This window comes from Geotrypetes seraphini, chromosome 3 (assembly GCF_902459505.1).
Source record: "Geotrypetes seraphini chromosome 3, aGeoSer1.1, whole genome shotgun sequence".
Taxonomy (NCBI): Eukaryota; Metazoa; Chordata; class Amphibia; order Gymnophiona; family Dermophiidae; genus Geotrypetes; species Geotrypetes seraphini.
The window spans coordinates 191,866,064-191,884,494 of record NC_047086.1 but is presented as its reverse complement, the minus strand read 5'-3'; the positions used below and the strand labels follow the sequence as shown (position 1 = coordinate 191,884,494).

Here is an 18,431-nt window from a genome sequence, read left to right as displayed (position 1 = left end):
ACACCGGGACATGCCTTTCCAGCTGTTGTTGCAGCTGCAGCAGATAGGTAAGCAGGGAGAAAGCCCATTCTCCTGCGATCCCCCGTCCCGTTGTCCCCACACATAGCTTCGGGATGCCAAAGTTGAAAACGGGACATTTCAGCATCCCAAAACTGTGTGTGGGGACAACGGGACAGGGGATCAGAAAAAGGGACAGTCCCATTCAAAATGGGACGAATGGTCACCTTAGGTATAGTGTGAAATTTGGTAGTGGACCTGAAAAGATAGTGGAAGGGGAAGAATGAGAACACCACAGCATAAGATGAAGGGGAAGGGATAAGAGAAAGAAATGCGGCCATTTGGGGAGGGTGGGCAAGAGGTAGGGGGCAAAGAGATTGAAATATGGGTTGGGAATCAGAGTGGAAAGAGAGGGAAGAGTGAGGGGAAAAGGTGGGGTGACAGGACAAATCTGAGGAGAGTGTAGGCGAAGGGGTAGCTGACGGTATATGGAGATTAAGAGGAAAGGACTAGAAAGAAAAAGCAAAGGATATAGGGGAAGAAGAAGAGAAAGTAAGAGGAGGGAATGTGGTAAGAAGAAGAACAGCTGGGGGTAGGGGGAGAATACAAGAGACGCAGAAGGGGGACTGATACTGGACTAGAATGGTAGGGAAGGGGAGATGCTGGAAATGGAGAAGAAGGGCCTTGAGCCACTCCTTGAAGGATCCTGCCATTGACCACCCTTCTGAAGTTTCACCTAGGGTGCCAAATACCTAGGCTGGATAAGACTATAAGAATTTAATATCTTTAACTTCTGAGGTGGTCAATCAAAGAAAACTGTAGTGGAAACACCATTCCCTGACTGTGCTGACTCCATCTAGAGTTGCTTCAAGTGTGGACCATTAATGATTTTCTTCTCACAGTTCCTAGCAAGTGCCAGTCTCAGTTCCAACATAATGCTCCTACATGTCTTTTGTTACTTAGAAATACGCCAAATGTGAATTGAAGGTCATAGTCAATAAATGTGCACAATGTGTAAATTGTTCTGCAAGGAATTCTGTGAAAGAGCCTTTTTATCTCTGTGCAAATCGCTTGAGAGGCGAGTCTGAAGAGCCACTTATCAAAGATGAGCATGTTTAGTCCTAGAAAAAAATGAATGCTTAGAACTGGTTTGAAGCAAAGACCATAGTAGAAAGCAGGGACAATGGTGGAAAATATGTGGGGTTTTTTCAGTGTGAAGCAATAACCTTGCTAACACTTCAATTCAATTCAATTCAAGCCACCATTGTGACAGAAAAAGGTGGCATCAGGCAATCAAGCCCAAGTGTAATGTCTTGTTTCAGTATGACACCCTTCCTTGCAGCAGCACCTCCTCTACAGACTGATACTTGGTGATGTCAGCACTGGAAGGACCCCCATCTCCGCCAGTGTAGTGCCTTCCCAAATACTGCCTTGAAGAATCAATATGAGTACAGAAGTACTAGTGGTGCTCCGACACCTCTAAACAGTGCTGTACTTCCCCAAGGTTTGCTTCTACAGTGTCAATGCACTAAGAAAAAAAAAATAAGGGGGGCGTGGCTTGGAAGCGCATGAGGAAGGTTGGCTAATAAGTGAGCTCCAAGAAAAAGACCTTGAAAGTCTGCAAAAAGTCTAAAAAAAACTTTAAAAATAAGGGAAAAAAAAGCTTGGATTAATAAAGAAGACAAGATAAAAGAATGGCAACAGGAAAACAGAACAAAAACGACTTTGCGGTGGCTGGTAGCAGCAAAAGATCAAAACCGGAACAGGAGACAGGTTCAAAAATGACAGATATAGAAGTAGTAAAAGAACTAAAGGAAATAAAAGAAATGCTATCAGTATTAACGAAAAAAGTTACGAATATATCAGAGGACGTTTCAGCACTAAACAAAAAAATGGATCTCCTGGAATTAAAGTCAAATAATCTAGAAGAAAGAATGATGTTTGTAGAAGAAGAAGCAAGTTACAGTCGAACAGATAGAAAAAAAATAGAAATACTTACTAAAGAAATTGAAGATTATTCTAATCGAGAAAGAAGAAGTAATGTCCGTTTGATTGGATTACCAGAAGGAGCAGAAAAGGGAAATCCGGTACTCTTTATTGAAAATCTGTTACCCAAACTACTTCCTATAAAAACAAAATATCCCATAGAGGCAGAAAGAGCACATAGAGTGCCTATGAAGAGAGGAGAAAATCAACACGGACCAAGACCATTTATATTCAAACTATTGCGCCACCAACAGGTCTTAGAAATACTTCAACTAGCAAAGCAAAATAAAGGTCTTAAATATCAAGATGCTTATATCCACTTTGTTCCTGATTTTGCTAAAAACACAGCTATAAAAAGGAAAAAGTTGTTGGAATTGAGGCCAAAACTAAGAGAATTAGGTGCAAAGTTTGGATTAATGTATCCTGCAAACATGAAGGTTACCATCGGAAATAAAACTTTTACATTTGATGATGCTGAGAAACTAGAGAAATTTATTCAAACTCAAGAAATACCTATGTTATCCTAATTTTGAATAATATGTCTTTAATTTATTAATATAAATTTGGGGAAATATTATACTATATATATCATCATATATTAATTATATAGAGAAAATAACTTTAAAGAATTTACTATATTTCAAAATGCAACGATTTAGAATGTTTTTATTTAGCTTCAAATATATTCTTTTCAACGTCTCTCTTACAATAGAATTAGAATGTAACAGACATTCTAAAATGCAAAAAAAAAAAAAAAAAATTTTAAAAGGCTTAATGCAATTATATGTTTGTAAGTTTAACAGGAAATAATTATAATATAAAATATGAAAAAGAAAGTTAACATAAATTTAAATGAATGTAATATAGAAAGGATAATATAACTAAAAGCCTGCTTTGAAATTGATTACAGACAGAATATATTGATGGGAACATCAGAGATTAAAAAAAATAAATAAATAAAAAATTGAGGGGAATGGTTTTTCGGGTGAAGTTTTTCTTTTCCTGTGGTGAGACTGCTGCGGGGTCGCACACCGGACGCATATATATGCTTGTTTAAATTGTGTTTCCTCTTCTCTCTTTAAAATGACTTTAAAAATCTAAAAACTTACAATCCCGAAGGTCTATGCGTAAGGAACGAAGGAAATGGATTTTTTTCATACCGGAAACACAACATGAACATATAATATAAAATATAAGAAGAAAAAAGAAGAAAAAGAAGAAATCAGAAAATGGATTACAATAACTTTGGAAGATCGTAATGAACTATTCAATATAATCTCCTTAAGAAAAGAAGAAGAAAGAAGACAAGGAAAAAGAAGAAAATAAAAATGAGAAGAGAGAGAGAAAGAATCAGATAAGTGGAAAAACGATGTATGTGCCTGGTGTGTGATTTTAGCGGTGTTCTCTCATGGGGGGGAGATTCTTTACTTGTGAAACTATTGTTCCTATATCATTATGTTCCCATATTAATGATATTACTATAATAAAATATAAAATAAGAGGAAAAAGTTTTTTGAGATAGAATGAAAAATACTATATTTATTTAATTATTAATGAATTGATGGTAATAAATATAGACTTTTAAAATATCCTAAGAAATGTATATGTAACTGATTGAATTCACAGATATATAATATATGAATTATTTATATTTTAATTTTATTTAAATATTTAATGACTTAAACTGTATTTGGAAAGCTAAAGGGTCTTCTTGGAGTGTGTTATGGCTGACCTTGATATGCGTGTTACCAAGTATACACTATTTTTGCTAAATGGGGAAGGAAGGGAGGGGGATGGGAAAAGGGAGATGAAATTAATTAAAGAAAATCTTAAAATTAAGGGTTTAATAATAACTAGAAGAATAAATATTAAACATGTGTGGATATCTGATCAAAAATATATTTATAAAATTTTAATTAAAATATTACTTTTTAATTTAAATGGCTCTTAAAATTTATTCTCTTAACGTCAATGGTCTTAACCATCCAATCAAACGAAAGAAAGTACTAAATTTTCTTCATAAGCAAAAAGCTGATATTTATTTCATACAAGAGACATACTTGTCAGGTATTGAATCTAATAAACTAAAAGAGGGTTGGGTGGCCAAATGTTTTTATGCACCTGCTGTTGGAAAAAAAGCAGGAGTAGCTATTCTCATAAATAAAAAATGTATAGCAGATTTTAAGTTAATAAAATTTGATCCATTAGGAAGATGGGTACATATTAAAATGAATCTGAGGAATACAACCCTGGATTTATTCAATTTATATGCTCCTAATTCAAATCAAATGGAGTTTTTCAAAAATATTCAACAGATATTACTACCACTGGCTGCTTCTAATTTAATAGTAGCTGGAGATTTCAATGCTGTAATGGATCCTATTTTGGATAAAAAACCAAGTAAAATAATGAAATCATTAGGATTAGATAATTTGATACAAACTTGTGATTTAGTAGATATATGGCGTATCCTTCATTTTAATGATCAAGAATATTCTTTTTGTTCTCAGGTCCATAAATCCTTTTCAAGAATTGATTATATATTTGTTTCTAATAACATAGCACAAAAAGTGATGAAAGCAATTATTGATCCTATTATTATATCAGATCATGCTGGTGTGTGGATTGATCTACAAAATGATATATCTGTTTATTCTAAACCAATTTGGAGATTTAACAATGCTTTACTTGCAGACATAAAATTTATAGAAAATATTAAAGAAAAAATGCATGAATTCTTTCAATTTAATGATTTGGATAACATAAACATTGAAATTTTATGGGACGCTTATAAAGCAACAATGAGAGGAAATATCATATCATATTCTGCATATATGGAAAAACAACTTAAAAAACAATTTATACAATTGGAACAAGAAATTAAATTATTAGAACAAAAATTAATTACTAAATGGGAACACGATACATTGCAGAAATTATTAAAAACAAAAGTTAAATATAATGAGATTTCTTCTCAATTTGTAAGGAAAGATATGTTCTGTCGGCAAGTACAGTATTATGGAAATTCAAATAAAAATGGAAGATTATTAGCAAATTTTATTAAAGCAAAAAAAAGAAAATCTAAGATTATTGCAATTAAGGATAAACAGGGCAATACACACACTAGTAATGAAGATATTATAAAACAATTTCTTGATTTTTATAAGGATTTATACACTTCTGATACTTATGAAAATAAAGAACAAGATGGTATAGAATTTTTAAAGGCATTTATTGGACCAAATATTCCGGATCATATAAAAGGAAGTTTAGAAGAACATATATCTTTAAAAGAAGTAGAATCAGCATTGAAAGCTCTTAGAGTTGGATCCACTCCAGGTGGAGATGGATATACTGTTGAATTTTACAAAACATTTCAAAATATTTTATTACTTTATCTATTAAATTTATATCAATATCAAATAAATAATGGAAATATAACAGGAACTATGGCTGATTCTGTTATAATTGTCTTACCAAAACCAAACAGGGATCCGACATTGATAACAAATTATAGGCCTATATCTTTGATGAATGTAGATGCTAAATTAATTGCTAAAGTGCTAGCTATAAGATTAGCAAAAGCTCTTCCTTTTATTATTGATATACACCAAACTGGATTTGTTGCTAAAAGACATTCTTCACATAACACTAGGTTAGCATTTCATTCTCTAAATTTAGCAAAAAATTTGAATGATCCAGCTTTTCTAATATCATTAGATGCAGAAAAAGCATTTGATAGAGTAGAATGGAAGTTTATGTATCAAACTCTAGAATGGTTTGGTATAGGACCTGGTTTTATTAAAATGATTCAAACATTATATAGCTCCCCTGGAGCAAGATTAAATATAAACAATAATTTATCTGATAAATTTAACTTGCTAAGGGGAGTTAGACAGGGTTGTCCTTTATCTCCCTTACTATTTGATATCGTTCTAGAAACCTTATTAATTGCAATAAATCAAACTAAGGGAATAAAGGGAATCACATTTTCTAATTGGGAATTTAAATTATCTGCATATGCAGATGATATATTATTATATTTAAGAGAACCAGAAGACACCATTCCACATCTACTTAATTTAATAGAAAAGTTTGGAAAGTTTTCTGGATATAAAATCAATTGGGAAAAATCTGAAGTTCTTCCAATTAATATCCATTGCACCAAAGGACTATTTGATTCATATTCATTTAAATGGAAAGAGGAAGGACTAAAATATTTAGGTATTCTTATAAAAAATACAATTGATGACACAGTAAAAGAGAATGAAAAACTTTTATTAAAAAAAATAACAGAAATCTGCGAGCAATGGAATCCTTTACATCTTTCTTGGTGGGGAAGAGTCCAAACAGTTAAAATGATGATTTTACCTGTAGTTTGTTATCAAATGAGTATGATTCCAATATTTTTTCAGGGGTCATTTTATAAAAAATTAAACAATATTCTAACAAAATTTGTTTGGTTTGGGAAAAGACCAAGAATCGCTTTAGCATCATTACAAAAAACAATTAAGGAAGGAGGGGTAAATTTTCCAAATTTCTATAGGTACCATCAAGCCTATATTTTAAGACAGGGAATGTATTGGATCCTCCCAGATCTCATGGAAAATGTACCCGACTGGTTATATTTAGAATGGCGCCTCATGTTTCCTTTACATCCAGAACATTTTATCAGTATAACAATGCCTAGGAGATATAAGGACAACAGAATTCTAATAGATACATGGAAAACACTAAGATTTATAAGCAATTTAACACCAGATCCTTTGACTAAATCTTTAAATCAATCTATTTGGGTAAACTCCAGGATCAAAATTGGTGGATTTAAAATAGTATGGAAACAATGGATAAAAGCAGGTATACGAACTTTAAAAGATGTAATAGTAAATGGATCACTGCTTAGTTTTTCACAATTGCAACAAAAATTTGGATTAGATAAAACACAATATTTTAAATGGATGCAATTGAAGCAGGCCATTCAGGAAGGGTTCCCTGAATGGAAGAATCTTAACACTCAATATAGTTTACCAATCCTTTGTTTTCAAGCGGATTTTCTAGGACACCAAGCCGCAAAATGGTATAAGAAAATAAACGAATTTTTAAACAAAAAAAAGAGATCAGGACTTAGGGATATTTGGAGTATTGAGATAAGACAGATAATTTCTCCATCTCAATGGCAAAAATTCTGGTCCTGGAGAATACATACTACAAGATCAGCATCTATGAGTCAAACATCGTTGTTTTTATTACATAGAGTTTTATGGACCCCAACGAGATTACAAAAATTAGATAGTAGTAGATCTAATAGATGCTGGCATTGTAAGATAGAAGTGGGGACATTAGACCATTTACTATTCTTTTGTCCCTGCATTAATTCCTTTTGGAAATTAATTTGGCCCCAAATTAATAATTTATTAGAAAATCATGTTGGACTATCATATGATACAATATTATTTGGAACAGCAATGAGAACACAAAGTCCGATTTCTGCTGATAATAATAAACTTTTATTAATTTTAACAGGGGTAGCCATACAGCAAATTACTCAGAACTGGAAGGATTACACTAAATTGAATTACACTTTTTGGTGGAATTCAATTTGTCATATATATAAAATGGAAAAAGTACTGGCATTACAACAAGGTTATATTAACAAATTTAATAAAATATGGAGACCATTGACAATTTATTCCACTGATCAGATATAATAACACATGTATAGAACATATAGAAGGGGTAGGGAGGGAAAACTATTGTAATATTAATATGATATAAATTCTGAAAAAGGGTTTATTTAATTCACATTGTAAGAAAATTTAATGATAATTTCAAGTGTTTTTTTGTATAATTGAATGTATTACATGTATTTCACTTGATGTAAGAATTTTAAAAAAAAAGAATAAAAAATATTTATACAAAAAAGAAAAAGAAAAAAAAATAACAACCCAGATCCTCTGGCCATAGGAGCCAGCTCTTTAGTGCCAGCAGGTGTTGAGTACCACCAATATTAAAGAGGCAACACATATTGTGTTTGGCATCCTGAGGGGTGTTCAATAATGTAACCGTTCTAAGCTTCTGGGAGAATGGGATAAAAATTTAAATAAATAAAATAATTTATCTACTTCAGTAGGAAAGAAGAATTTTCAAAAAACGTTTGTTTTATTTTTCAATATAGTCTCCTGATAGCTCCGTACACTTCATCCACTTTTCCTGCAATGACTTTAACCCCTTTGAAAAGAATTCTTCTGATTGACTTTTAATCCAGGACATCACAGCTTCCTTGACATCTTCATCACTTAAAAATGATGTCCATGAAGAGATTTCTTCAAAACTCGGAACAAGAATTTATCCAAGGGAGCCAGGTCAGGACTGTAGGGTGATGGTTCAGTTGCTGAAACCCACGTTCTCAGAAGGCAGCCTGTGATTGACGTGAAATGGGCACCAGCGCATTGTTTTGAAGAAGCAGCACGTCTGCTGTGAGTTTTCCCTCATCTTTTCTCCTTGATTGACTCCCGCAAAGCAATCACTGTGTTGGTGTAACTCTCCCTGACTATGGTTGTCTTCTGTGGCATGAACTCCAGAAGCAGAAGTCCTTCATCATATCCAGTCCCTCCCTAGGACTATGAACTCCACAATCTTCCCTGGCTGCCTGACTGCTTCTTCCTACCCTTTTGCACAGACCATCATTCTCTTTTCTGCCACCCTCTGCCCCAGCTCATCTTTCTAAAACAGCCCTGGGAAGTTGCAGAGACTGGTCCTAAATATGGAAGGCAGACTGTTGACTACATGCAAGGACAAAATTAATGGTACTCACAAGCTATGTTGTGGGCCCACCTACTTCTGTATGTAAGGCAAGGTCTGAGCATTTGGATTTGAATTTTAGTTCCCTTTTCAAATCCAAACTCAAGGTAAGTTACAAATTCAGATACAGCTGGTAGGCCCCTGGCCCACAGAGTTTACAATCTAAGCTTCTTCTAGAAAAAATGGAGGGTGAAAATGGCTTGCTCCAGCTCTGTATCAGTAAGCGAAGCAGGATTTGAATCCTAGCTTTCCTGGTTCAAAGGTCACTGCTCTAATCACTAGGCAGTGGTGTACCTGGCTCAGAAGTCACTTGGGGCAGAGAACCCTCTCCTTCAGCTGGAGCACCCCCTTCTCCAAGCAGTTAGGGGATGCATGGAGCAGTTACAGGGCTACGGTCTGCCTGTGTGTGGCTTAGGCTCTGCTATCCCCTGCCCCAGAACAGCCAGGGGCAGGTGGAACCGACGGCTGCCTACATGCAGACCGTGGCCCAGTTACCACTCCACACACTCCCCAAATGCCTGCACCCAGGGCAAACCACCCCACCGTCCTGACCTTGGTACACTAAAGTCACTAGATGCTCCTCCACTCCAAGCCACTTCAGAAGACATGAACTGGTGTGAAGAGGGTAAAAAGAGGAGGTAGGTTGTGAGTGGAAGTTCCCTATTGCGGGAAGCATATATAAGAGACAACAGTATCTATGGTATTTATGGAGGAGTGTGTGGCACAGTGGTTGATTCTACAGCCTCGGTTGTGGGTTCAAGCCCCATGCTGCTCCTTGTGACCCTGGGCAAGTCACTCAGTCCTCCATAGCCCCAGGTACATTAGATAGATTGTGAGCCCACCGGGACAAATAGGGAAAATGCTTGAGTACCTGATTGTAAAACCGCTTAGATCAGTGGTTCTTAACCTTGTTGGAGGTACTGAACCCCACCAGTTTCATATGCGTGTTCATCAAACCCTTCTTTATTCCCTTAGTTTTGCCGGAGCTAGACTAGAATTACTCAACTTGGCATTGCAAATCATGCAATTAGGACGCTGACTCCCATCACGTTCCGTTATACATGTGAATCCATATTGTACATATTCGTCCGACCACTTTAGTATTTTGCTCGACATAGTTAGTAAGGGATTAAAATATTAAGATAGGTATCACACGACATACCATCACAACAGTTACAATTCGACTACTGTGCGCATCAAATCCCCTGCAGCACAGATAGGCCAAGCGATGTTGCGTGATCACCTGCAGCCAATTATGGACAAGCGGGGCGTATCATCACGAATCATAAGCGCTTCGGTCACGTTCAATCATCTATCAGTTAAATCACAAATTTTGATCAGGAATTGATTGATGTATATAAGGCGTTAGTTACAGATTGATAGATCAAGAAACCGAGTACACGATCAGTCTTGATCAAAATCACTGAATAACTGATAGATGATTGAATGTGACCGAAGCGCTATATGAGTTGGAGGTGTGTTTTGACCTCCGCCGAACCCGCAAGACTGACTCATCGAACCCCTGGGGTTCAGTTGAACCCAGGTTAAGAACCACTGGCTTAGATAAACCTTGATAGGCAGTATATAAAACACCAAATAAACTTGAAACTTGATAAAACTCCCCCACAGAGAACTGCAGATTAATTATAGGATCCCACAAATATACATTTGCCTCAGCCCAACATAGTGTTAATCTTGCCCAGAAGATTGTGTCTCCTGCAATCCAGTGCCTCCCTTAATGCATGCCCCTATAGTGTCAGATTCATGAAGGACAGCAGCTCCAGCAATACAATTCACCTACCTTACGCAACCCTTAATACTATACAATGTTAGCTCTGCAGTGTCAGTGATGGAAAGGCAGCCCCTCCAGAAGTGTAGCGCCTCCCTGCCAGCCTTGGAAGACCCCCAAAGACAATAAACAGAGCTAAATAACTCAGTGGTGGCAGTTTTAACTTTTACCAAATGAAGACATTTCTTGCATAAAACAGAAAGACTTTGAAACTTTGTTTTTTTAAACATCTTTGGAGTTTTTGAGTGTGCCCATAAACTTGTTAAGTTTGCAGTGACTGGAAGGTGAACTCTTCTCCAAGGGAGGTTTAACTGCTTCCCTTCAGAGTTTCATATTTCTGAGCAGTTTTTCAAGCCTAATTGGGTCACTTCTCAATCACTCCTTTTCTTCTATTGAAGCCATTTTGTTTTACTATAGCCTTGGAAGAACAGCAGTTCCAAGTGTCTGGCTGATTGCTTATTTGACAACATTTAACACCTACCCTTTTTCTGTAGACATCTCGAGCACTAATCCACGTTGCCATTTTCCTCCGTACTGTGCTCCTCCTCACATGGTGACAACTCATCAATAGAGGCCTGGTTAGTTATCCCTGGAGGAGACAAGAGAGCTGGTGAAAAGAGGGGAAAATGCTTGCGTACCTGAATAAATTCATGCAAACCGTTCTGAGCTCTTATGGGAGAACGATATAGAAAACTGAATAAATACACTAAATAAATTTGAAAGCAGCCTTCCTTGGCTATGCATAGAGGAGTGATTTAGCTTAAAATGAGTAACATTTGAATTTTACGCAGCAGGCTTCATTCAACAAAGACCCCTACAAGCTTTACGGTTTTGGAAGCAGTCACAAGAGTGGAGCAAAAAAAAATTTCTAGTGTTGCAAGTGCACAAAAAGTTCCAAGAAGGGAGAAAGGATATTAAAAATATTTATTTTATTTAAAACATTTTTAATCTGCCTTTATCCAAGGCAGCCCACCATATTGCATACATATTTCAAGACTTGCACGACATAAAGATCCTCTATATCAGTGGTTCCCAAACCTGTCCTGGAGGACCCCCCAGGCCAGTTGGGTTTTCAAGATAGCCCTAATGAATATGCATGGAGCAGATCTGCATTCCTGGCATCTCCATTATATGCAAATCTCTGTCATACATATTCATTAGGGCTATCTTGAAAACCCGACTGGCCTGGGGGTCCTCCAGGACAGGTTTGGGAACCATTGCTCTACATCAACAAAAATCATAAGATTATACCATCTCAACCCATAAATTACATCTCAGCCGCTCATCTACTACATTACTTCAATCAAGCAGGACAAATCTAATAACCTGCAAAAAAGATGATATTCAGAAAGTAAAAAATTAACTCACGAAACAGAATATTAGCTCAGAAAAGCTTGAAAAAAAAAACAACAAATTAGCACTACTATACATTGTTCCATTTCTGCATAGTAAACATAGGGGTAAGGCAATTCATCAGCTTGCCCAAGGTCACACCAAGTCAATAAGAGAGGTGAGGCAAGATCTCAGGTCACAGGAATTCTCTCAGCTTATAGGGCTCCATTTACTAAGGTGAGCTAGCATTTTTAGCGCACGCCCAAAATTACCGCGTGCTAAACCACGTGGTACGCTTCCAGAATAACGCCAGCTCAATGCAGGTGTAGCGCGCGCTCTTCCACGCGTTAAGGCCCCAACGCACCGCAGTAAAAGGAGCCCATAGTCTATAGCAGGCAACCTCATCTTTTATTGAATTACCTGTAAACCGTGCCGAGCTCTATCTTTATGGAGCTGATGCGGTGTACAAACTTAAGGTTTAGTTTAGTTTAGTTTTGCATGCTGGGGAGAGGGGAAAACACAAGCCCTACACATATGCATCACTTTACACTTGTCCATGTTAAATGCAATTTCCCCAATAGATGCCCAGCACTTTATATGGATTAGTCCAAAGCGGTTCATGGCACATGATAGTAAAATGCTGGATAGGAAGGCCACAACAAGATAAGTACAGTTTTAAACACACATTTAAAGTGATTCATATAAGAACTGTATTAGCAATTTTATTTACAGTGATTTTTGAGTAAAGTTTATACCATGGCACTTAATGTTTAAGGAAGGAAGAGAACAGTAAAGTGCAATGATGGTTCCAAAACTATGGTGGTCTGAACTTCATTACCAATGACCTGGTGGTGGCACTGAGCACTTTATGATTATTTATTTATAGTTATTAAAGAAATCAATCATTAGGTAATGAATTCAAATTTTAGAATAATTAAATTGAAAGTGGCATTAATAATATTGAAAATATTGAACATGGAGGAAAATTAGGGAAATCTCTTTTCTTCAAAATCACTGAGCTTTGGAATAACCTTCCTGCCCTGCTGTGGAATCTGAGCTCGTTCCAATTATTCCGAAAGCATCTGAAAACCTGGCTTTTCTCTAAAATGTAAAGCTCATCACCCTCTTTATAACCACTAATTCTTATTATGTTTTTCCCTCATTTATTAAAGTACCTGTAAACCGTGCCGAGCTCTATCTTTATGGAGAGGTTGCGGTATATAAACTTAAGGTTTAGTTTAGTTTATCATTGTAAACAGTGGTTCCCATAGGCTGTTTTTTCACAGCTCTCCAGTCTGACAATTCTTCTGTAATTTACTTGTGCTCTTAACTGCTTTAAAACTGTTTCATCACTTGCAAATTTGATCGCTTGTTACTCTCTTTGCCAGCGGTTGACTGCCCTCCATCTCACTATCTCACAACGACACAGCTTTCTGCTACCTGGAACCCAAATTATGGAGTGACCTCCCCCCTGTCTATAAGAAATGAACCAACTGTCTCTACTTTCAGACATCTACTCAAAACATTTCTTTGTTGAATACTTTGGCTTAGGGGTTACCAGACGTCCGGATTTCCCCGGACATGTCCTGCCACCTTTGCCATACTACTACTACTACTAATCATTTCTACAGCACTGCTAGACATATGCAGTATTGGACATTAAACATGCAAGAGACAATTTCTGCTCAATAGAGCTTACAATCTAATTAAAACAAGTTTCAAGTTTATTCATATTATTTGATTGAACGCTTTACCAAATTACAAAGCGTTGTACAAAAGGTAAAAATATGTTTTTAGAGAAATCACATATACATAATTCGTTACCAGACCTACTTGGGTATTTGCTTTTTAAAGCCACGGGAAACAGTAGGAAAGAGGGGAGGAAATACAATTTTAAAGAAAAAGTACATAAAAGGGAAGTACATAAGGAGGTTAGGAAGAAGAGGAATGCTGGCGGAGATGGGGGTCGAATAAAAGAGCTATTAAAAATCTTAATTTGGAGATGGCTGAAATCGTAAAGTATTACATCTTGGTTGGACATTGTATTTTCAGTTAAAGGCTTCTTTAAAAAGAAGGCACTTTAAACTACTCTTAAATTTCTGCAAATCTTGTTCGAGTCTTAGATATAAGGGAAGAGAATTCCAAGTCATTGGAGCAGTCACAGAAAAAATAGAAGCACGGCGTGTTCCGATAATTTTCAAGGAAGGAACATTAAGGGTAAACTGTGAAGTAGATCTAAGAACTCTCGATGAGCTCTGTGGAATCAAAACCCTATCTATAAATGCCGGAGTGTTGGTTTGTATAGTCTTGAAGACTAGAAGTGCTATTTTATATGTAATCCTATATGTAACTGGCAACCAGTGAGCTTTTTGCAGTAATGGGGTGACATGGTCAAATTTTTTTGAGCCTGAAATTATCTTTATTGCTGTGTTTTGTATAAGTTGAAGACGCCTTATGTCTTTTAAATATGCCCCTTTTAAAACAGACAAAAAGGGGTTATGAAATTTCTCACAGTGCCACAGCCTAAGAAAATGGCAGTGCAGGGCCTTGGAGCCTGTGTCCATGCTCAATATCTCCTAGTCTCACTCCTGAAGCAGACTTAGTAGAGAAAAAGAGATTGTTCACCCACTCCAAGGTAGAGTAGTTAAAAGGGGATAGACTCCGTACAAACGTAAGGAAGTTCTTCTTCACCCAGAGAGTGGTAGAAATCTGGAACGCTCTTCCAAAGGCTGCTATAGGGGAAAACACCCTCCAGGGATTCAAGAAAAGGTTGGATAAGTTCCTGCTGAACCAGAACGTACGCAGGTAAGGTTAGACTCAATTAGGACACTGGTCTTTGACCTAAGGGCCGCTGCGTGAGCCGACCGCTGGGCACGATGGACCACTGGTCTGACCCAGCAGCGGCAGTTCTTATGTTCCTGTGTAAGAGGGGCAAGCCTAGCAGGCACGGAAAATGTTCATAGGCTATAAAATCCCAGTCTGCCCTTTACTTCCACTTCTGTTGCAAAGTGAGGCAGCCCACCACATAGGCATAGGGCGGGGGGGGGGGGGGGGGGTGGGGGGGGGGTTAGCCAAAAATAAAGGCAAGGAAAAGGGTGCTGGTGCTGTCTGCTTGTGGATTAAATCTCAAAACTAAAATGTTCATATATTATAAAACTGGTGAAAGGTAATTACCAAGACATTTCTCCAACTGTAAATCTGAAGGAATTATCTATGTAGTGATCTGCCTTGTGTTTTTATAATGTTCAAATTATGACGGATATATGTCTTTCTGTTTATGCATCTGTTCAAATTATCCTCCTCTTTTTACTAAGCCCAAAAGCACAGGCTGATGCGTTAAATGTCCTGATGCCCATAGGGCACAGCACTTGTGACTTAGTAAAAGGAGGCCTGTATGTTTTATGTTTAAATCATATTTATTGAGCAACCAGAAGCAGCCAGAACTAACACAAATACCTGCAGTTCAGTGAAAAGTATATCAAAAGCAGCAAACAACAAGCTCAAACAGTTTTCAATTTCAACTTCCCACCCCACCCAACCCCCACACACTCAAACACCCAACTGAAGGCAAGGGAGCAAACGAAGAGAAAGAGAGAAAAGAGAGGACAAGAAAAAGTAGCGTAAACAAGCGATATACAGCTTGTCTCACACAGTATCTCAGATGTTCAAAAGTTTGCTCTGTGCAATTGAGGAGAAGGAGTTCCAGAAAGGTCCCCAAATGCGCATAAACCGCCGGCTAGCTGGGGAATCCAGGGGTCTCAGCTGTGTGCATTCCAATTTCAGCATAGTTGTCATATGCATCCTCCATATGTTGTCGGGCAGAGTACGCTACGGGGATTCAAAGAGGGAATGGATGGATTCCTGAAGGATAGGGGGATTGAGGGATACAGATAAGGGTAGATAAGAGTATGGAAAGAGTAAAGATAAAAACAAGGGGGCTATAGGGCTAAATCAAGTAAACATGACAGGTCATGGATCTGATGGGCCGCTGCGGTTGCGGACTGCTGGGCGCGATGGACCTCTGGTCTGACCCAGCGGAGGCAAATTCTTATGTTCTTAGGGGCCCGTCACTCCAGCCAGAGAAACAATATAGTCTTTTTGCCTTGAAGCATCACCCGTTTCAGAAAAGCTGGGTAGCCCTGTGGTGTAGGGCCTGTATGTTTTATAAGAATATGGACTTATTGATGGATGGATCGTACCATCGAGTTGGCCACCGACTCATAAGAACATGCACAGTGAGGAAGAATCCACCCTGTGATGTTTCACAGCAGAGTACTGGAGTGGCTTGCCATTGCCTTCTCCCGCACAGTGTGTGAATCCACTGTGTTGCTGCTGCCCAACATAGGACCCCTCAGCCTACAGCACCTAGTATTTCCAGGTGGTGTCCCATCCAGGTACTAGCCAGGATTGATCCTGCTTAGCTTCCAATAGTAAGAATGGGCCTACTCAGGCAGCCAGGCTATAGTCCTATTATTTGAATTATTTACTAGAGAATGACATGGGGAGTTTTGCCACTGTCCCTGTCCCATTCCTGTAAGCTCTGCCTTACCTGAACAAGCCTTGAACACTTATGATTTTAAAGTGTTTGAGGCCTGTGCAGATGCAGGAATGCGGTAGGGACAGGAATAGAACGTCCGGGAACGGGATGGGAAAATGAGTTCTCGTGGGTTCAGTGAAAAATTTGTCCCCGTGTCATTCTCTATTATTTACCACTATTTACTGAGTTAACCTTATTTATGGAATATTTATTTATTTCTCTCTCTGTTTTGAACATGATTTGATATTGGGTTTTTATATATCCCAGCTGTTAGTAACTAATTGCACATAGTAAACTGAATTGTAATTATTCAACTATTGTAGCAGCATTTTTAATTAATAATTTGCATTTTGTGGTAGGCATAACACATACTTTTGATCTAATTTTTGTTTTAGTGCTTTCCAGCTGGCCACAATTCCGATGATGTCACCAGTGTTTTTAGTATTATTAAGTGACATGTTTTAGAGTTTGGCAGTGGCTTTTAGCTATTTCAGATGTGAACATGCTCCTCCTTCCAGTTTAACTGTTAGGAATTGAACGGCCTGCATTGCATTTGTAAAAGGGGTCCTTAGTTTTGATTTTAAAAATTTCTTTAGAAAACAGCCCCTTGGGGCTTAAATCGGGATTTTGTAAGTTCATATTATGAAAAGCATATTAAACAAGATAATAAAGACTAATGTTCAAATACCATTTAAGAGCAGACTATTTAGTGACTTATGAAGGTGATGCCATTAGTTATTTTGTTATAACTTGTTATGTGTTGTTTATGTTCTTTTATTCTTATGTTGTATTAAATATCAATAAATAAACCTTGACTTGACCTGCCTACTAGACATATACATTTTTAGAAACTTTGGGGCCCTTCTACTAAACTGCAAGGAAAAATGGCCTTATAAGTCTCCCGTGCTAAGGCCACTTTTCACATGGCCAGAAAATGGCCGATTTTCCCATTTTATGAATTAATGACCATGCACTAACCCCCCCCACCCTTTTTACTAAGTCATGGTAGAGGTTTATATCATGGCCCAAAGCGCTAAATGCTCCAAAGCTGCTCTGTCACTCAGAATCCTATGCGCATCGGAGCATTTAGCACTCCCAGTTGCGTTAGAAAACTCTACTGTGGCTTATGTTAGAAAAAAAGGGTGGCTTAATTTCACCATTAGTGAGTGGTCATTTTTTTTTTAATAAATATTTTTTATTCTTTTTTTAAATTCTTACATCAAGTGAAATACATGTAATACATTCAATTATGAAAAAACACTTGAAATTATTATTAAATGTTCTTACAATGTGAATTAAATAAACCCTTTATCAGAATTTTATATCATATTAATATTACAATAGTTTTCCCTCCCTTCCCCTTCTATATATTCTATACATGTGTTATTATATCTGATCAGTAGAATAATTTGTCAATGGTCCCCATATTTTATTAAATTTTTTAATATAACCTTGTTGTAATGCCAATACTTTTTCCATTTTATATATATGACAAATTGAATTCCACCAAAAAGTGTAATTCAATTTAGTGTAATCCTTCCAGTTCTGAGTAATTTGCTGTATGGCGACCCCTGTTAAAATTAATAAAAGTTTATTATTATTAGCTGAAATCTTTGTGTTCTCATTGCTGTTCCAAATAATATTGTATCATATGATAGTCCAACATGATTTTCTAATAAATTATTAATTTGGGGCCAAATTAATTTCCAAAAGGAATTAATGCAGGGACAAAAGAATAGTAAATGGTCCAATGTCCCCACTTCTATCCTACAATGCCAGCATCTATTAGATCTATTACTATCTAATTTTTGTAATCTCGTAGGGGTCCATAAAACTCTATGTAATAAAAACAACCATGTTTGACTCATAGATGCTGATCTTGTAGTATGTATTCTCCAGGACCAAAATTTTTGCCATTGAGATGGAAAAATTATCTGTCCTATCTCAATACTCCAAATATCCCTAAGTCCTGATCTCTTTTTTTTGTTT

The 18,431-nt window shown here is 36.9% G+C and overlaps 1 protein-coding gene across 4 annotated transcripts in view; it reads right to left on the bottom strand.

The window, feature by feature from the left end:
* The window catches only part of PDE1B (phosphodiesterase 1B), a 657,058-nt gene that overhangs the window by 12,411 nt on the left and 626,216 nt on the right, over window positions 1–18,431 (bottom strand). For all 4 annotated transcript variants that reach the window (XM_033937713.1, XM_033937714.1, XM_033937715.1 and 1 more), the window contains one exon: window positions 11,055–11,162. In XM_033937713.1, the coding sequence (XP_033793604.1) occupies window positions 11,080–11,162 (83 nt within the window). In that variant the 3' untranslated portion in view covers window positions 11,055–11,079. The remainder of the gene's footprint in view (window positions 1–11,054; window positions 11,163–18,431) is intronic.